The sequence below is a fragment of the Cyprinodon variegatus genome, unplaced genomic scaffold (assembly GCF_000732505.1).
Source record: "Cyprinodon variegatus isolate N-32 unplaced genomic scaffold, C_variegatus-1.0 Scaffold253, whole genome shotgun sequence".
NCBI classification, from domain to species: Eukaryota; Metazoa; Chordata; class Actinopteri; order Cyprinodontiformes; family Cyprinodontidae; genus Cyprinodon; species Cyprinodon variegatus.
In genome coordinates, this window is record NW_015150706.1 from 529,300 (window position 1) to 551,405 (window position 22,106).

The 22,106-nt window shown below is 38.9% G+C and overlaps 1 protein-coding gene across 1 annotated transcript; it reads left to right on the top strand.

Annotated features, from left to right (window-relative positions):
- Nucleotides 1-133: 133 nt before the first annotated feature.
- Nucleotides 134-18,303, top strand: tmem200c (transmembrane protein 200C). Its single transcript, XM_015382202.1, has 2 exons — nucleotides 134-234; nucleotides 16,440-18,303. The coding sequence occupies exon 2, from the start codon at nucleotides 16,473-16,475 to the stop codon at nucleotides 18,030-18,032; it is 1,560 nt and encodes a 519-aa protein (XP_015237688.1). The 5' UTR covers nucleotides 134-234; nucleotides 16,440-16,472; the 3' UTR covers nucleotides 18,033-18,303.
- The last annotated feature ends 3,803 nt before the right edge of the window (nucleotides 18,304-22,106 follow it).

Below are 22,106 nucleotides of genomic sequence, written 5' to 3' on the forward strand. Positions count from 1 at the left end.
GAGGAAGTAACATACAGTATGATAAAAATTTCTCATTTTTCACCTCCTCTAATATCCCCACCAATAGCAACGCGCTTGGCCCGCCCCTGCTGGCTCTAATGTGAGTCCGTGTTGAGCTGTAAAAAGCCCCACTCTTCTTCCAGTCTTGGCACCGGAGCGCGACGCACCACGACGGAGCAAAGCGGGACCAGGAGCGCGCCATGAACACCTCACATTATTTAGACAATATTTCTGGTAAGAGATTTGTTATTTTATCGCTTTTGATTCCTTTTATTTCCAGATCCAAAATCTCTTCCTTGGGCGCCTTTGCATCCAGATGATCCCCAGTGCGTCTGTTTAACACAAGAGTGAGGGGTGTTTTGAATTATGTGACATGACAGCTTGGTTTAGTTCAAAAATATTGCTTTAAATAGTACTTTAATTGCAGGGGTAGTACATTTCCATTTATTCTTATATCTGGGAATCATATATGTATTTCACCAGTAGATTTCCGAGGGCATGCGATGCCTTATCTGTGTGAGGCGCACAGATACATTGGTTTTTTACAAGTTGGAGAACAAAAGCGGTGGGGAAATAGATCTGATGTGACCACACAGCGCTGAGGTGTGTGAGAGCATGGGGTTTGTCAGGCCGTGACAGAGGTGCACGGATGTTTGTCATTAATCTTCACCTTTCCAGCCCCGCCTCCCCCCCAGTCAACCCGGTTTCAGCTCTGGACATTATCAGGGGCCACCTCCAGCTTATTTTCTTCACAGGATTCTTTTCTTTTTCCCAACAGAAGGGAAACAGATGCACTGTAATATCAACAGACGGTTACTCATGCAATGTTACGCAAAAAATGAAAGTAAATAAAAAAATAAAAATAAAAAAAAGCGCCCCCGCAGATATCGGACAGACTGAGCGGTATCAACCTTCTCCATCCTGCCAGACGAGCTGTTTGCCGCGGCAGCCAAACCAAACGGAGGAGCCATCAGCTTCCTGTTCAGCACCGCAGACAGAGACACAATCGGACTTGTTCACACCCACCTCTGCTCCACGCTGTTCCGATGCCCTTCTATCTCCAAGCGGGGACGCGGGTCCGCCCACGCGTGTTTGGGCGTTAGTGCAGCCTGGCTTGTTCTCACCCAGGAGGCTTTGGAGTGCTTGTTTGACGTGAAATAAAGAGAAGCTCGCTATAAACCAGTGAATAAATACCGGAGCGCTGTTTGCTTTGCAAGTGAGCAAAGCTCAGTGTTCCACATCACCTGAAGGTAATAGCCTCAATCAACAACATTTTAAACCATCCTTTGTTTTTTATTTTTCAAAAGGAAAAAAAAACTGAAACTTTCTTCCATCTGTCAACCTTTTTTTTTTTACGTAAGCACCAGGAAACCTTTTGAAGAGGGGGTGAAACACCCAAATAGAAAATCATCTACACCATACATAATTTTTTTAAATTAAGCAACTATATTTAATATATAGCTAAATCTATCAGCACATCCAGCATTTATGTTAAAAAAAAGCAAAATAATGTATCATTTCTAAGCTTGATTCGGTCACATCTGGTTTAAAAATCTAAGTGATTTTGATTTCTAAATAATCTAGTCTATCAATGGTCCAAATGTAGGGCTGCATTAACCCAAATTAAGTAACACAGAAAAGAGAAAGAACTTTTTTGATCTTCTACCAAACAAGACATCTAAATATGAGTCCAGAACCTTTAGTGCTGTATAACTTTTTGTAAGAATAAATTATGGTGTCCAGGAGGAAAGTTTAAAGTGTGTTATCCATGCTATGTTTATCCATTTAGCAGATTCTTTTACCCAAAGTGACTTACAGAGTAGAAACAATGTTACAGTTATCAATATGACAATAAGTTGTCTAGAGGAAAATCCAAAGTCAGAATCAGTGGTGACAGCAAAGAGAGAGAAGGAAGTGCAGAAAGAGTAGTAGAGGGGTACAGAGGTATGGGTAAAGGCTGATTAATACTCAGAAACCAGGTCGTCTGCATGTGTGTCGCAGTGAACGCAAAAGTGCCCCGGCCCCATCCGCAGACACTCTGCTGCAACTCTCCAAAATTGTAGGTGACCGCAGACAGTGCAGGAGACAGGAGGCCTCTGATTGGTCAAATCTACATTATCCGTATTTCCTGTTTGGTACCTTACTGGCTTGTTTTGTTTGTATAACCGCCATTGCCGAAAATTACTCGCGAATTTGGACCAGCTAGAAGAGCGAGGTACACTGAGACCCTTTTTCCACCTGGATCCCCACCCTTTTTCACCCTCATATCCCTTCGTTGTCGGACAAACTTGACCCCACTTCTTCACTGTCTCGGCCGTATCTAGACCACAGCTAGTTCCTGAGTGTCCCTCTTGCCTTGTAGTATGGAATAACATAGCACAAATAAAAAAGGCATAAAATAAAAAAAACTGCAACAAGCTCACTGCGACACAATGCTGCGAGGATATAACCAGCCCTTAAGAGTTAGGATAGGAGATGCTGTTTGAAGGGGTTGGTCTTTAGGAGTTTCCTGAAGATAGACATGGATGCTGTTCTTGTAGCGCTTGATAGGTCATTCCACCATCTTGGAACAACACAGGAAAACAGTCTGGATTGTCTTAAGCATGATGTAGGAACTGCTAGAAGACAATCTATTGATGACCGGAGTGGCCAAGTTATTATATAAGCCTTTTTTGAGGGTTCAAGAAGATGGGAGCTGTACCTTTAAGCACTTTTCAGGCTAGCATCAGGGGCTTTAATTCGAAGCAGACAGCCTGGGGTAACCAGTGCAGCTCAATGAACAGAGAGGTGACATGAGACTTTTAGGGCTGATTGAAGACCAGACGTGCCACCGCGTTCTGGATCATTTGTAAGAGTTTTATCGTACAGCCAGGGAGACCACACAGGAGCACGTAACAATAGTTAAGGTGGGAGATAGTGAGTGAAGTGGAATACTTTGGTCCAGACTTTGTGATAAGTGCAGTGATAGTGTTGCATGTTGCATATTAAAGGTAATGACTGCAGGTGTCATTTCATAATACACTGGGGGTATTCCTTCAATGTAATGCACATTGGCAGATTCGGACACAACAAAAGAATAATTTTTATTTTGTATGAAAATGACCAACAGCATCAGGATTTGGTTGGTCTTTAAAGTTTTAGGGAATATTTAAATGGCAAATCATTCTAGTTTAAACATGTATATACATGTACTCTTTATCAGACTATATTGTCCCAAAAGTTACAAAATTTCTATTTAAAAAAAAATCTTGTCTTAAAATCTGTTTTTTTTTTTCTGTTATTTTATGCAGCCCAGTCAGTTATATGTCAGCTTGTACACCTAAATTCGGCCAATCATACATCAACGGTCATCTGTCAATCTAATTTTTTCGGTCAAAGCATTGTGATACACATGTCACAGGTAATATAATTGGTAGAAATAAGGAATAAGAATCATTTGCTCTACCATTAAGTTCCGTCCCATTGTTCACGGGGATGGACGTCTGTGTCTTCAGCAGGCATAGAGCTAACAGAACTGGCAGCGTTACGTAGCAAGGGCTCAAACATGTACGGCTGTAAGCCTTCTACACCAAACCAAGCTTCCTCTTCCACAACATCTTTGTCCCAGATTTCCTCCTCTAAATAAAAAATGTATGACGAATGAGACGACGATTCCACGACCTCCGACACAAAACTCTCCTCCTCTTGCATGTTTCCACTGTCCATAGCGTTCCTTGACAGTGTTGTTACTAAGTGCTACTTGGTCCCAATGTAATTTCCCATTGGGAACCTACTAGCCCTAAGTTACTAACTGGTTAGCAAGATGCTTCCAACAAACCGGCCACAAACAAACTTGCAACAACAATCCTGCCCCCTTGATAAACGACCAATCACATTCACTTTATTCACTCATGTAAAGTCGGGCACCAGTCGGGAGAATTCGGGAATGCAACGATTTTAACTGCCGTTTCCCTACGACTTTAAAGTTCCGAAGCACCAAACGAGTTGTGCATTGTCAATTATGTCAACGACAAAAAAATGCAAATACACTCACTATTCAGCTGGTTTAGGTGCTCCCCTTTTGCATACACTGCTTTTAAGGTTCTTATCCCTGAAATCGTGCTCAGTAAAGATTTAAAGAATGAAGGCTGAGCTATTACTTTGAAATTGTATGGCAGATCTACATTGTGAATATTTTCTGGTACAAGAAATGCACTTTTGGCCATTGGGTTTTTGATTAGTTATTTTTGGATAGACCAGGTGATAGACAGGCTGACTGGGGCAGTAATAGAGGTATTGATTAAGTCTGATGTGGTGAAAAATTACTTGATTGGCCATTCTCTTTTCTTTTCGGGCCTCATCTCGAGTTATGAGATGTGGATTGAGACCAAAACAATTAGTTCCTTGATATAAGGGGCTGAAATGAGCTTCCTCTGTAAGGTGCCTGGACTCAGCCTTAGGGATAAGGTGAGGAGCTCTGTCATCCTGTCATTCCATCATTCAGTAATGCCAAAAATGGTTGTTAGGAAGGAAAACAGAAATGGCACTCAATTTATTCAACATGTTTTTGGTTATCTAGTAGTATTTAATCCATAATTGTTCATTTGTCTTTGTCTTACCAGTTATTCTATGACCGTTTAGTCTGCTGGTGCAAAGTGGTCTGCTATCACACTGAGGAAGACTATTTAATATTGTGACAATGCAGTGGTTCCAGAAGACTAACCAGGAAGTTAAAAATCTAGCGCCCCTAGAGGCTAAAACTTACACAGTGTTTCTTTAAGATCTGACCTGTGTTTGTCGTCTATTGTGTTTGTAACCACCTTCTAAATTAGGTTTGTTGTTGTCCGCTGCCAGCCTCGTGGGAGTTTAATAATGAAGAAAATTACATCTCATAGGCTTTTTGTTTGAGCACACATAATGTTGGTCCAGCAGCTTTAAAACAGATCTGAACACAATATTTTTATGTCAGACCTTAACTGAAACGCAGCATGGCAAAACTGGAAATACTGTACTAGACCTCATTAATTATCCCTCAATGATTTAACCCTTCTCTGTAACAGTAATCTGCATGTCTTTGTCCTGCATAGTGTCATTTCCACCATTGCTGTATCAGAAGTTATATAAAAATGAATACAAGAGCAAATGGTAAACAGCCTACATTTAATAAATTGTGTCAGTGTGTAAACAAGTAGGTAATAGCTCATTTTCCTTTTATCATATACTGATGGTGAAGGACGCTGTCATCTCGAAGCGCAGCTGTGCTGGTTGATAGATCTGAAGGCAAGAAGGAGACGGTCAGCGGGGGGTTGGTGGGAGAGAGAGGAGTCAGGAGTGAGGTGGAGGGAACATGCCTGCTGGCTCCCTGTCTGCACACATTACACTGTCACAGGCTGAGACTACACTTCTTTTTCTCTGCTGTCAGCCTACATGTTTATCATCTGGACTTTTTTCCTACATCTTTGTATTTTTAGATATATGCCATTGATTGGGATTACATCTATACCTTCTGAGGAGGGTCGTTGTGAGGAATCGGTATATTTTTTTATATGTTGCATAATCAACATAAAAAAATACTTTTTTTGGCAGCTTGTCATTCTCTCATGCCTATGGTAAACTGCCAAATGTGTTTATTTTTCTATAAAGAAAACAATAATATTTTTTCCCTAAGATTGTTAATAGAACTATGATTACAGTTGTTGATGCACCTGATGTAGTTGTAATCCAGTTGGTCATATTGTCTGCTTTCTGTAGGTGGGACTGAGTCAGCGGCTATTTTTTGTGATTTCCAAATTTAACATTCACAGCTTGTACCTTCTGAGCACTTTACACACCTCAGTTTGAGTATGAAAGCCGTTTTTGTTCTCTAGAGACTATCAGTCTAAAACATTCCTATATTAAACCCTCACTGCTTAGAGGAGTTGTTCTTGTTTTTAGTACCGGTATTCAATTAGCTCATGTTAATATACCCTGCCAGCTGTAATGCTGCAATATTTTAACTGCTATTTTAGTGGAAAACAGATATTTGCATAGGGTGTATAAAGACAAATAGCCTAATTTGTCTTATTGAGTGAGATTGAACCGGGCTAAAGCTTCCCTGTGTTAGTTCTAAGATCCTGACGGCGTGGTTCATTTATTTTTGCATATCTACAGTATTTAAATGTTTTCTTTGATGTTCAATCTGATCTTTAAATCTTGATTTCTAAATTTATTTCCCTATATTTTTCCTTACAAGTTTACTTTTCCCTTTCATTATTTCTCATCCATCTATGTTGTTTTTTTTTCTGTAGATTTTTCCTAAGGTTTCTTTTCTTTCTGCATGCCTTGCTCCTTCTGCTTAATTAGTTCTCTCTCCTTCAGCTGCTCTCTGCTTCAGCTGAAACTCATTCCCTCTTATTAGCTGTTCTGGTCTGCTTTTTTTTTTCCTCAATTTACTCACCGCTTCATCCTTCCATTTTTTTTCCCAAGGATGTTATGTTTTCATATGAGTAGGTTTGTCTCTGTTTTTTAAAATAACTTAAATTTAGATTTAGCTGAAATTTTTATAGAAGATGTCTTTTGTGACTGGCAACAAATTATTGCATTTTGGTGATGATCCTGATTACCGTCCCCATCCAGGACGTTTTTTAACAATTTTGTGAGTGCAAGTATTAATTTAAGGTGGAAGTCACAATATTTTTGGGGGGAACTGAGCTACTTGGATGAGGTCTGCATTCTCTCTTGCTTTTATAGTGCTGTTTCTCTGTTCTGATCACTATTTGTTGAAGTTGAGTCCAACCTGTGAGAGTTAGGTTACCGGAGAGAAATAAGAGTAATTCTTGAATACTACAAATATCCATCAAAACTGTTGCTCTAAGTTTCACGGTGAGGCCTGTTGTCATATAATATTGCATGTGTTGAAGGGATTACAGAAATGCTCATATTTAATTTTTTCCCCGATATTTCTCTGCATCCGCGTTGCCAACTTTCTGGGGAAGATATCCCCTGAGCAGAAATTCCGAAAATTCATCATCACACAGAACAGATCCATGCCTTGACTGTCACTAGGGTGATCATTTCTATAGCAGCAAAAAGGACATTATGTGACATATCAATACATTCCTAAGGTGTACATGAGAATCTGGTAAGAGGAAGCTTGTGTAGCCGAATAGGAAAAAATATTAATGAAAAGTCAAAAAGTATTTGTTCACAGTATTTGTATTTATTCAGTATATTGTGGTGTTCAAAAAGTGAACACTGAGATGAATCCTTTAAAGTGCAGAATGCCACAAAGCTTAGCATGTGTGGACTTAAATGTAGAAAAAAAATATTTAACAGGTAACATAAATGATAAAAAAACAACAACAGACTAATTGTTTATTCAACATATGAGATTGTAAAAAAAAACACATTCAACTGCTCAAAAAGTATAGCTTCTGTCTTTTGGGAACTTGTCTTCAGTGTCTGTGTAGATGCAGCAGACTTGCTGTTTTTAAGGTCAGAAGTTATTCTGGCATCGATGAGCGATGAAACATGAAAAAAAAGATGTCTTTGAAGAGGTATGTTTATTACTTTTATGTTTATACGTACTGCATACTGTTCAGCTGCATTTTTCCCTCGACTGCTTACGTCCACATGGCATGTGTAGAAGGCATGGAATAAGTCTCAACTAATTTTCATTAGAAATTCACGCTCTTTTGTCTAATCAGATTTAAAGGAGGTCCGGCATTTTTTGGCATGCTGCTAACTTTCTGTCAATGTATAACCCAGCAGCATTCTAATCCTTGTTTACTTTGTTAACCAATGACAAGCAGATATTTATCTGACACGCTACCACTCTTAGCCAATTATCTCCTAGATAAGATAGTTAATAAATTTTTTTACATACTATGATTGCATATTATGCTGCAGCGGAGAAAAATAGTAAACAAATCTACTCTTCTAGCCTTGTGCTTCATAAAGGATGAGAAATATGCATCCGGCTAGATGTTGTACCGGACGTCGGACAGTGCAGTGAAAATCCGGGCTGTCGGGCCTACAGCCAGACATCTGGTCACTAACTGTCACACAGATGATCTTTGTTGCACTCAGATTCTTCGGCTATTGTGTTACTGTATGCAGTAAGAAGTGCAGAAAATTTTTGCAAAACACTATTCGCCTCACTATCACAAGTGTGCATTTGGCATTAAAAGGAAATATGCACATCTATATAACCTTTACCAGCCACAGAAATAGTAGCTACAAGGAGGCATTCTGCAACATTGCACCTAACATAGTGTATGCTACACATCACAAAAGAAACTTTGAAGCAGGTGATCAGTTTTTTCCAGCATTTACTAAAGTTATTGGTGCAATGGATTGCACACGCATTTAGATAGTGCAATGGATTGCACACGCATAATGACCTTGATAGGCTCCTCTGGAGCCTATCAAGGTCATGTTAACAGAAAGGATTCAGGTAAGATTAAGTGATGGTTAAGGCCTGTCTAATGCATACATTATTTATGTGAATCACATTATCTTAAGACATGTTATTGCTTCCAAATCTGTTCTTCCCTGGATCCTTTCTAAAATAGGTCAGGTTTGTTTAGGTTAGGGGCCAGATTTTCTGCTGTGAATTTTGGGAATAAAATGACTTTTACGACATACCTAGACTTTAATCCTAAATGTCCAGGATTGAAGGCAAAGACTTTTTTTCATTCACAGGTAGCAAATATGCTTGTTCCTTTTAAATGCCGATTGGCTAAATCCAAACTTTTTTTCAGACAGGCGCTGGGTTTTGCTTTGCTCAAGCAGCTCAGAAAGTTCTGTTAAATGTCCCTACTTTCCTTGAATGGACTTGATGGGGGCAGGCCCAGATTAATAATGTGTAAAAGTAAAGTGCAACACATTATCAACTTGGCTTTACTGGTTACAGGTCTGTGTCCTTACAGTAAGTGTGTTTGCAAACTGTAATCTGGCTCTTTCACCTCTGGAGAAATGGCTTTTTCCCCCTCTGTGGGGTCAGACAATGTCAGTACACGCCTCAGTTCACTGAAGATAATGATACTCTATCAGCTTTAGCCAGCATCTTAGCGAGGCCTTCTACTTTTGTACTATGGGAAGATTGGGACATTTTGTTTCAAAAAGGTTCACCTCTGCTCTAAATCTGTCTCCCTTCTATATAAGGTATGGTGGATAACTCGCACTAAAATAATCTGTTTATGATCAATTTTAAAAACTGTGCCTAAAGGTGCTACTATGATGTTACTGTGCTGTATTTAACATTTTTATTCAAACTTGAACCCTTTTAAGTATAGATGTGGGCTATTACATTTTCTGAATGATGCCTCAGAAGAAGTATTTTAAATTATATTCTGGATTTAACAGGAGGCCAATCAAGGGAAGCTAAGATGGGAGAAATGTGATCTCTCTTTTTTTATTTTCATTTTGGAGCATTTTGGGGCTTTTTTATCTGTGTTTTGAATGTAATAATTGTGTTTTTTTTTCTTTATGGTTTTATCATTGTGTGATTTAAATGGTTTTGATTTTTTTGTGTAGCACTTGGTCAGCTTCTATGTTGTTTTTAAAGTGCTCTAGAAATAATAATGGTTTGGTATGGATCAGCTGAAAGCTTTTAACTACAGTTTGTAGATTTCCTGATAGTAATAATTACATTAGTCCAGCCTTGAAGTAACAAACGCTAGTTTCTCAGCATCACCCCAGGACAGGATATTTATATTTCTTTGTAATATTCTGGAGATTAAAGAAGAATATCCTATAAATCTATTTTATATGGGATTTATAATCCTGGTTCACAAACACACTGTAGATCTAAAATTTCTCTTTCACACGCTGCCATGAAACACTTTAAGTTGTTAAGCTCAAAACAAAATGGCCACAGTGCAAACAAAACAAGATGAACTTGCCTTAATGTGACACATTAAGTTATTCAACACATTAACGGATATTATTCATCTTTTTCCTTTTTTATCCTACCCATAAGGGGAAATCAATCTTTTAATTTATACTCAAAGTTTCAATCTTCCTTTTAGATATGAATGACCCCTAACTGCTGTTCCAGATCCTCTGTTTACTGTTCTTCTTTTTACTTGGATTATATATTTATTTTCCTTATATTTCTTCGCTGCACAGTGTAGCTGTTATTTTCATTCTGAGTCGCTCAGCGCCAAACCACCTTCTTCCAATATCACACCACAGGAAAGGAAAGCCATAACATCCCTTAGCCAGGACCAAAGCATCACAATATTACCAGCAGACAAAGAAAGAGGCACTGTGGTCCTCAACCCTTCCGAACACCAGGACAAAATCCTCACTCTACTGAGTGACACCAACACATATGAATCTCTGAAAAGAGATCCAACCAACGCCTACAAAAAGAAAATCACGGAATACCTCAAACAACTAGAAAAAGGCAAGGTAATTAACCGTTCATTTTATTTTAGATTATATCCAGGGGAGGACATTCCATGCTTATATGGACTCCCAAAAATTCACAAGGAAGGAACACCACACAGCCCTTTGTCAGCAGCATTAACTCAGTAACATACAACATTGCTAAACAGCTTACTTATATTTTAGCTCCCTTGGTGGAAAACACACCACATCACATAGAAAACTACAAAGACTTTGCAAACAAAGTCAGACATTTAAAGATGGTGCCAGGAGAAACCCTGGTGTCTTTTGATGTTACTTCCCTTTTCATGTGCAAACCTATATCAGAGGAAGTGGAAACAGTCAGGAAATGTCTTCAACAAGACAGTGACCTAAACAACAGGACTAATTTCACTCCGGACCAGATCTGCACCCTCCTGGACCTTTGTCTTTCCACAACCTATTTCAAGTTCAGGGATAATTTTTACAGACAGAAGCATGGTTGTGCCATGGGAACTTTACATGGAAGAAATGGAAAAGAGAGCATTGGACACTTTCAGAGGAACAAAAAGCCATAGGTTTAGACATGTGGATGACACATTCATCAAAAATCCAGCTATAACAAGTGGACGCTTTTCAAAGACACATCAACTCAGTCGACCACAACATCAAATTCACCAGAGAGGATGCCACCAACAACAACCTGCCATTTCTGGACTGTTTGATGAGAATGGAAGGGGATGGAAACCTCAACATTGAAGTGTATAAGAAACCCACTAACACAGACCAACATCTTCTTTTTGACTCACATCACCCACTGGAACACAAACTTTCAGAACCTTACAACATGTGCTGAGCATGTCCCTACAAAAATAGAAGGGGAACAAAAAGAACAGAAGCACATCAAAGTGGCTCTTCCAGCTATTATCGCAGCATGGATGGAAATCGAAGCCTCCTCAAACTTTTAAGCCAAGTCCAGTGGATTGTTTTTAATTTTCTTTTTTGGAATGGCCCAGGGTCTTTCTGCATGGAGTTTGCATGTTCTCCCTGAGCATGCGTGGGTTCTCCCCGGGTACTCCGGCTTTCTCCCANAAAATCCAGCTATAACAAGTGGACGCTTTTCAAAGACACATCAACTCAGTCGACCACAACATCAAATTCACCAGAGAGGATGCCACCAACAACAAGCTGCCATTTCTGGACTGTTTGGTGAGAATGGAAGGGGAAGGAAACCTCAACATTGAAGTGTATAAGAAACCCACTAACACAGACCAACATCTTCTTTTTGACTCACATCACCCACTGGAACACAAACTTTAAGTCATCATAACCTTACAACATGTGCTGAGCATGTCCCTACAAAAATAGAAGGGGAACAAAAAGAACAGAAGCACATCAAAGTGGCTCTTCCCGCTATCATCGCAGCATGGATGGAAATCGAAACCTCCTCAAACTTTGAAGCCAAGTCCAGTGGATTGTTTTTAATTTTCTTTTTTGGAATGGCCCAGGGTCTTTCTGCATGGAGTTTTTATGTTCTCCTTGCATGCGTGGATTCTCTCCGGGTACTCCAGCTTTCTCCCACAGTCCAAAAACATGACTGTTAGGTTAATTGGCTTCTCTATATTGTCCTTAGGTGTGAGTGTGTTCATGAATGGTTGTTTGTCCTGTTTGTCTCTGTTTTGCCCTGCAATGGACCGGCGACCTGTCCAGGGTGTACCCCTCCTCTTGCCCATTGACTGCTGGAGATAGGCACCAGCACCCCTTGCAACCCCACTTGGGACAAGCGTGTTAGATAATGGATGGATAGATGGATGGAATGATGATGACTGAGGATCTTCACCAGCGGTAAAGGGTCTTGCTCAGAGTGGCAGTCTGTGGGAGTGGGGCTTGAACTCAGAACCTCAGGATTCCAAGCTCTATGCCCCCAACTAGACTGCTGCTCTCCATAAGTTTTCCTCTGTCTCTTTATGTTATGTTATTTTATGTTGTTTCTTTTTGAGGTACTTAAGTATAAGAAGTGCCTTACAGGAAGAAGAAATTTCAGAAACTTCCATTGTGGACATCTGGTATGGACTATAGATGGCCCACTTTCCATTTGTTTTTTTGTTTTTGCCAATTGCATAATTTAAAAAAAAATCCATCACATGCTCAGCAGTTATTACGTTGTTGACCAGGGGTAGGCAAAGTCACTGCTGAATGGCCAGTGTCCTGCATTTTATAGAAGTTTTGCTCCATTAGACAGTTGCAGTTTAGCAAAAGTCTGTTAATCAGTCATCAATGGAAATCAGGTATGAGAAGAAAGTGCAAAACTTAATCATGCAGGACCCCTGCCCTCAAGGACTGGAGTAAGACAATACCATCAGGAGTGGTAGACTTCCTCCTCAGGCCAAACAATAACTGCTCTAGCCTTACATAACAGAAGAATAATGGAAAACAGTTAGTGACTGCCCTTACTCAGCTGTTGCTGCTTTTCCCAAATGATGTCTGCTCTCAGCGACGACTTGGTATTCCAAATTGCCAGTAGTGTGCTTAATGGAGACATGTCCAGACACAATCACACATGCCCATAACAGACAGGAACAAACTTGTGACTTCCTCTCAAAGTCAGTAGAACCTATTCTAGGGTGTGCTAAACCGATTAGCTTCTATTTTCCAAAATTTGTGAAAATGCTGTTCTGCTCAACAAAACAATTGGTTTGCTGCAGGCATTATGTGGATGTATATCCTGTATTTTAGATACTAAAATCTAATAATAAACATATATTAAAATATTAAAAAAATATATGTTTATATCAACATGGAAATGTATTTCAGAGTTACTGAATAAGACGTGTAGTTTTATCCAGCAGACTTAAAAATGAGTGAGAAGGATTTGTAAAATGTAATAATTATTTACTTTAAGACTGGAAGCATTTTCTAGGGATGAAAACATACAATGATATTATTTCTGAACTTGGTTTGTATTGTCAATCAGCAGCCTTGCTATTCTTAGCTTATAAGGAAAGTGGTCAGCAAGCAAATTTGTCAATAATAAATTATTGGTTATCAGATTATCAGTAATTCGTTTGTCATCAAATTGACCACAGACCACATACTTTTTATAAGGATTTATTTAATAATAATTGAATTACTTCATTTTTTTCATTATGTCCTGTTTAACATACAATAACTTAACTTATCGTTAACATTGTACGGATACAGCGTCTTTACAAAGCAGTTTAAAGTACTTTACATTCAGTTGTCCACCCATTCATGCACATATTCACACACTGATGGTGGTAAGCTATATTGTAGCCACAGCTTCCCTGGAGCTCACTGACAGAAAGGCTGCAATACACAGGAACCACCAGGCGTTACCATTAGTAGGCAATGCTGGTGGAGTGTCTTGCCAAAGGACACGACAACAGAGAACAATGAAGCTTGGATTTGAACCAGCCTCAGCTATACTAAATGGTTTCATAATATCATGCTTCTTCTGATGGTGAAGGGTTTTAAGGAATTAATTCTATTGTTGTTGGGGTTTTTTTTGTTTTTGTTTTTTTTGATGGGGTGTGTTTTATTTAATCAGCCACTTTTATTTGATGTAGTGATATTAATTAATTTGTGTGTACGTGAATGTGTATATGTACATAAACTAATTCATTTGCTCACTTAATAGACTTTGGGATGATATGGACTTATTAGAAAAGTAGGAATCGGGACAATTGTTCATGTGAAGAACTTCAAACCTCCTCAGACATTGTCACTACATTCCACATATAATTTAATACTTATTTATTAGTTATATCTATAATTTAATTATGTATACATTTGTAGGTGTTACATTTCTACGCAGTAGTGAGTGTGGGAGTGGGAAGGAAGTTCTGTTCAATTCTCAGTTTATTTCTGAAATTATAATTGAAATTTTTGGTGTGCACCAGAACCATCTTTGTCTTAGATAACTTACGCATCTTGAGACAGAAATGTTCTCAGTCTCATTTGCAAAACAGAATAAGCTCTGTCCCATTGGATGCAAAGAAAAATGAAGTTGTTAAATTTGTTCCGGGCTGTAATTCTAACACATGAACAGGCTTTGATGTACACCTCTGCTTAGTAGCTTTTGCATCCATGTTTGGTTATAGACAGCAGCCAATAGGGGCCCGTTCCTCCATAGAACTCCTCCTGGCCCCTGTTATGACCCCTTGTACTGAAGACATAATTCTAAAATAAATTCTAATTATAATATACGCTGGAACAGATGTAGTGACTTAGAGCCACTTCCTTTTTTTTTCTTTACAATTCTGTTTTAATTATGATTTATAAAATTAAGGTGATAGCTTCAGTCGTATTGAGATAGGATCACAGTTTTCAAATCATAAATGTTATTTTGAAACAAAATTTAAAAAACAAAATTTGTTACCGGGAACTTATCGGTTTTACTTAAGATCTAATTCTGATTTGTTTAAACTAATAATTATCGTTTAAAATACGTCAAAATATGTAATATTCCTGTAATATGAATGTACATCGATCAAATATTGATCAAATAGCTTTATTTTATCTCTGAGTAGATATTTATCAAGCAAATAATTATTTCAGTGTCCTTTTTTCCATGGTATGGGATTTTGTAAATATATTAAAAAATTAAATGCAAAATTTTCAAACTAAAAATACTAGTGGCTTTTGGATTCTGCGGCTCTCTTAACCTATTTTAAATGATAACTTATTGCCCTACTGCAGGGATGCTCAAGTCCAGTCCTCAAGAGCTACTATCCAGCAACTTTTTTATGCCACCATTTTTAACACACCTGAATCAAATGAGTGGCTCGTTACCACGTCTCTGCTGAGCTAAATGAGGGGATTGAGGCTTTAGCTTCAGGTGTGCTAGAGAGGAGATGCATCTAAAAGTTACAGGAAGGTAGCTCTTGAGGACTGGACTTGAGCACCCTTGCCCTACTGCAAGATTTTCTGCACGCTATGAAGACACACTGGCCCCACCTTGGGCTCCCCTAGTAAATATGGTCTAGAACTGCCACTTTTTGCAGTATTTTAAGGTTATTGTCCATCTGAAAAGATATCTCTGCCTCATTCTTTAATCTGGTTTTGTTAAAAGCTGTCATGTTTTTACTTCCAACCATCTTCTTTGGCCACCTTCCTTCCCTCCAGTGAAGAGAGGCTTCTCTACACCATGCTGCCTATGTAACCACAATGATGCTACATTCATGCTAATGTGTAGTATTAGCTGTTTAAGGACTGTTTAAGGCTTTCATTAAACACATGTTCCTCTTTTGCTATTCTTATATAAAAGCCAGATTTGTAGAGTTAATAATTGAATATTTGACCTGTAAACAGATTTTAACACTGAAACCTGAGCAGATGATCTCTGCAGTTCCTCAGCAGTTACTTTTGACTTATGGCTGCTTTTTGAATAAACACTCACCTTAATGGTCTGGTTAGTGTGGGTGGAGGTCACATGTATTGGCAGGTTTGTTGTAGTAATAACCATTCCCATTTTCACTTATTAATCGACCAGTGCTCCATCAGATGCCCAAACCTTGGGAAACCGTTTTATAACCTAACTCTACTTTAAAATTCTCATTGACTTTATCCCTGCTAGAATGAGATGGATGGATGGATGGATGGATGGATGGATGGATGGATGGATGGATGGATGGATGGATGGATGGATGGATGCATGCATGCATAGTTTAATAAAACTTTGTTTTATTAAACTATGATTGGACTAGCTTGTTTTGCAATGGACCTAGTGGGGATTACAAACAGTTGGTGGGGTAAATCCACCTGTTTGCTGTAAATTGTTACTTTTGGGTGGAAAACTTTGACATATGAAAACTGCACTATAGATAATATACCTTTCCAATATTGCACAAATTGTTTATTTTAATTTTTGCACATCTTTGATAAAAAAAGTTTTAATCCAATACATATTTTTGTAGACTGAATGCAGAAATTCTTTCATAAAACTGGTTCATTTTAAGACCAGTACTTGCTCAGCAAACTATTAAAATGATTGAAATGAAACTTTTCTTTTTTGTTTTCCTGTAAATGATAAACTTCATTGTTTTACTCCGGCTGATATTTCTGGACTCTTCTGTTTTGTCTCTCCATAGACTAAGTAAGGAGCCTGTTTTCCAGCCTCCACAATGATCGCCACCGGTGGCCTGCTGCGCATGAACAGGCGGCAGGATTCTCTCCGCTCCAAAAATCGTGCTGAAAACAAGAGAAAACGGAAATCCAAAAAGAAGAAGAAGAACGATGTGGTGATTGTGAAAGGAAAACTCAATCTCTGCTCACCAGCTGGTTTGGTGGCTGCTGTTGGAGTCGTAATCCTCATGGTTGGGATTTCCATGGCCGTGCTGGGTTACTGGCCCAGCCAGAGTCAGCAACAGTACCAGGAACGTCGCAGGACTGGTGCATTCTACAACAGCAAGATGAGCTACTCCAGAAGCCCGCAGTCTAACTTGACCCATGAAAATCATTCAACCCGGCAAACAACCATGTCGAACCACAGCCATTCCAACAGCAGCGTCCCGAAGCCCGCTCACCGCTGTGGCATCCTCTGTGACTTCCTGGATAATTACCTTTACTCAGACAATCTGAAAGTCTTCGGACCCCTGGTAATGGGGATCGGTATTTTCCTCTTCATCTGTGCCAACGCCGTCCTCCATGAAAACCGAGATAAGAAAACCAAAATCATTAATTTGAGAGACATCTATTCCACAGTGATTGATCTGCATAGCATACGCTCTAAGGAGTACTCACCTCTGAACGGCCTGGTGAACTACACTCAGTCGAGGAGCGTCGAGGGCCCGTCTGCTTCATTCCCTGCAAGTGGGGCCCACACTCGTAGCTCCTGGCCTTCCACCGGACTCCACCTGAAGGGGGAGTTAGACACTAATGAGATGTTTAGACGCTCCTCACTGGCCGGCAGGCCACGTAGTTTTTCCAGAGATGTGCAGAGCTTTACAGATACTGTCTACAGCATCTATAAGGACTACAGCAGCAGTAGCGAGCAGGCCCCACAGCCTCGGGAGTGGGAGACCACCTCCATCGTCACCTCCTCTGTGAACGCTTTCACGCTCCCAGTGATCAAACTAAATAACTGTGAGGTAGAGGAGTCAGAGAGACCGGAGGCAGAGGGGCGCTCAGAGAAGGAGGTTATTATTGAGGCTGCTGCCCAGAACATCAGGGAGGAAGGACATGGCGGCAGCAGCCATTGTGTGGAGATGGACGGTATGCAAAGGGAATCAGCAGAGACGAACACCCCACCTCCCCATCAGAGTCAGGAGGACATAAGCATAGAGACAGGTAATCAACAGGGGGCGCAGCAGTCTCAGCCTCATGCACATTGGACCCAGCTGTTTCCTCCAGAGCCTGTTTCCACGGCAACAAGCTCAAATACGTCGCTGAACTCTTTTGCAGAGCAGCCAAGGCTGGTCCGTCGCTGCAGCCTGTCTGTGTCTGGGGGACGTCAAAGTGACAGAGCGAGGCGTTTCAGCTGCCCCCGACTGGAACGCTCAAACAGCAAGGGCTACATCAAACTGAGCGACCTCGGAGGCGAGTCCTTCGAAGCCCCTGACACGCACACCTCTTCTGTGGCTGCTGATCAGGCAGCGGAAATGGATGCAACAGCAGTGAAAGAGGAAGGAGCTCAGGGAGGGGAAGATTCAGTGATAGCCAGCACTTCAGCAACACAACCCTAGGTGTTTCTTTTTCAGCTCACGGGCCTCCAAAATGTCTCTGTGGTGTTGTTCTTTTGCTTCGTTCCTTCTTCTGCAGTAAGTGACGAGTATGTAATGATTACAGAGAAAATCACACACAAACACTTAACTGCTAAGGACTATTGAAACATAGCCATGGACACTAGAGGGTGACACTCTTTATTAAAACAACACCCACTGCTCAATGTTCAGATGTAACTTTTCTATTTTTGTTTTCAATGTAGCAAGAGCAATATTAAAGACTTTAAAGGAGTTTTAGTAAAGATTTATATAAAAAAAAAAAAACAATTTGAAAGAAGGAAAAAAGTAAATAAAAACTTATGTTATGACTCACCTTTTGTATAACATAGGGCCGACATTGTAGCTTGTAAAGTTACCAAAACTGTCTCTGAGAACTGCTGTCTAACATGTTTTATTGTAGCATCAACGTGTACCACAGAATACTGAAATAGTCTAGGTTTGTTTCTCTGCATCGTTCTGTGAGTTCCACGTGAATTGGTGATATTAACTGAATCTCAGGTAGACGTTTGGTTTAGCGTTGAGACCTTTCACCATGAGGTCTTCCCTTTGTGCACACCTGTTTACATGAAACATACATGGTTGAATAAATCTAACTATAACTCCTCCGGTGGATCCTTGTGTGATATTAAACAACATGCAGCAATGGCAGAACAAGTTATTTGGTCAAATGTTCGTTTTTTGTTTTATTTATCATGAGGGAAAGCAGTCAGCATCTGCAGTGGGCAGGAGGAGGCAGATGGATCTTAGGCTCAGGCTGCACTACTGTAAATCTTCTGGATGAGGATTTTTTTTTTTCTCTGAGTTGACTAGCATACATAGTCCCTGCTATAAATATTCTGTATTAAAAATAGAAAAAACATCACATTTTTTTAAATTGAAAGGCATAAGAAAAATATCCTGGAATTTTCTCCGAAGTACTTTAGGTACCTCTTCAGTTTTCATTTGAGGTTTAATGGTTACAGAGTAAGTACTCTGCTACAGTATGATACAACCAAAAGACACAAATGGCTTTTGTTGTGATTTCTAGTGTTCAATGGTGAAAGTGGACAATCACAAAATAGCCTTTCAGGTAATATCTGGAACTCCTGTCAACATGTATACGCCTACAAATGTATTAAAAATAAAATACATAAAGAATCCTCTTTCTTTCTTTTATTTTTTATCTTGTGGACAGAGATTAAAGTTTGAAAATCAGAAGGTGTGTTTCTGGAGACAAGATAAGAGCAAACGCAGGGGCAACTTCTTCCCCATATTGAAATCTAATATCGTTGCTACTGTATTGGTTTGTCCAAAAATATCAAATCAATTAGATTTTTACCCCATCAGACTTAAAGGACCGTTAATGTTTTTGTTGTTCTTTCAACTAATGCTAACTCATGTCAACATGCAAACCACAAAGATGAAGAACACCGTTTCAAATTGCAGTTATTCCTGTTAAAAGAATGTTATATGCAAATGTGCCAAAATGCAAATTTGTTGGTATTAATATAGCAACATGAGGTAGCATGTTGATTTTCTACCATAACAGATTATATACATTTGTATGTCTTATTTATGACTCTTTTTTTGTTTGTTTTCTCAGTAAATGTTGCCAGTCTAACATTTTGCTATGCTTACTGTATCTGCTAAAATACTCAAATGATAAGTCTGGTTGTAATTGTTGGTTTTATTGAGCAACTATTTCTTTCCTCACCTTAACACAGCCTATTATTTATTAACAGAAAAAGGTTCATATAGCCTTTAATATTTACTCAGTTTTACTGTCTTTTTTTTCTCTCTCTTTTTACATTTTTAGGGGCCAGTATTTTTTGAAAGCCTGGTTATATGGTAACCAGATACCCCGTAGCTTTAGCTAATGCTGTTATGATACAAAAGCATTGTTCAGATTAGAAAATATGAACAAGCTAAATATCTGTGAGATTCTAATCTGATTTTAGAAACGGATTTTAGAAAGTGGGATTTTTTTTCTTTAGTATTAAATGGTAGAACTCCCATTAAAAGTGAACATTCCTTCAACTGAAATTTGCTTCTTTATTGCAGGCAAAACACATAATATATAGGTACTCTAAGTAAATTCACTTGAAAATGATTTCTTAAATTATAAAGTTCTGTAAATAATGAATCATGACACATAATGACCATTTAAACTTCTTGGTATAGAAGGTTAATTTTGTGGCATCAACCAAAAGAACAGGAGCCTGTGCAATGAAGACATTAAAGAGGAGGTCATTTATGAAGCTTTAAATATATCAAAAGTGACATTTTTTCCAGTGATGTTTGATGATTTATGTTTAAAATGTGCCTAGTGACATTTTATTTTTACAAAATATATTTTCATGTTTTGATTTATTGCCCCAACATGTTTAGAGAATAAAGAACAAGAGAAAATACCTGGAAGAAGACTTGACAGTTATACAGGTTAATGGCAACAATTCATGTCTATAAAAGGAGCATTCCAGAGGGATTACATGAGGGATGTTTTACAATTGGAGAAATAGGTTCATATATTCTCACTTGTGCTGTATCATTTGCTCTTGTTTGAACTTTGTCTGATGTGTAGATTTCCTTAGTGAAGGCCGCAAAATATTGTTTAAACAACCAGGGAGGTGGGGGAAGTCTCTGGAAGCAGAAAGCTTGGCTAAAACAGTTTTTTTTAAATTGCTGTTATGATTTGGTTCCCTAGAAGTTATAAACAAAGAAAGCGCTGTGCTGAAAATCAAAGAATGACCTAAGAAGGATATCCCAAATCCACACTATGTATTTTTCTCCCCTACATCTAAAAATACAACTCAAAAATGTATCAGTCAATATATATATATATATATATAGAGAGAGAGAGACACCAGGGGCTCTAGTCATTGGGGCTCTCGGGCAGTGGCCCCCAAACTTAAGGAGTGGCGACAACAGATCCCTGGAAATACATCAGACATCTTGATCCAGAGGAGAGCAGCTCTAAGAACAGCAAAGATACTGCACAGAAACCTCAACCTCATTACTGAGGGAGTTTGCAGATATATACCTGACCTGTTGCAGCCTTATATAATGTATATCTGCTCAAGGGGTCAAGGCCATTAAGAGATTTAAAGCAAATAAAACTTATTTTTTTAACCTGTTTTTATTGAGAGTAATACTGTACAAAAACAGTTACATTGTTTCTTTTTTCTTTTTTTTCTATCACAGAACAGATAACCCCCACCCTCAACACACCCTGCCTGGACCTGATCAGTAAAATAAGTACAAATGTTATACAAGAAAGGAAAGAAAAGACAATAGAAATATATATGTCAAATCACAAGTATAGGCTTGTACAGAAAAAAATTAAACTCAGATCAAGTCTGAAACCAAGCCTAAATTGCGTGGGGTCGGCTACACCAGTATACTACCAAATACCGTCATTGATTAAGGCATGCTACATTGGTAATGTATCAAGTCCATAGAAATATGAGATTAAAGGTCCCCACACTGACAGAAACTTGTCAGAACCTCGTATGGTGAATTTTATTTTATCCATGTGTAACAACATCATCACATCTTGCAGCCATCGTGCTGCAGCCGGTGGAGTGTGTGTGATTTCCAATTCAATAGAATTTGCCTACGCGCCAATAGAGTAACAAAAGATATGATGTTACATTATTTTTTTAGCCCAAGTATAGACTTCATTTGAGAATCGTGAAATGTGCAATCATGTCAGCCAGTAAATTGAAGTTAAAATCTAGCTAATGTGCTCATATGTCTTGTGCTATTTAAAAGAAGTGCTACAGCATTTTACACAGCCTTTAGATGCCTAATGGACAATTACCCCAAAATAAAGCATGCTACATTAATCATACTGAGATGTAAACAATACATGAATTACTGTTTAGAAAAACTGCCTTTGCATGCAAACTTAAATGAGTAGTATTTTACTGGGATTTGTGTTTTTTAAACATAGTCAAGCTTATTTGTCAAAGGGATTTTAAAAAAAACTAACTAGATCACTTTCCAGATTTGAAAACAAGTCAGGCAAGGCAAGGAGAGCATTATTTGTGAAAGAGG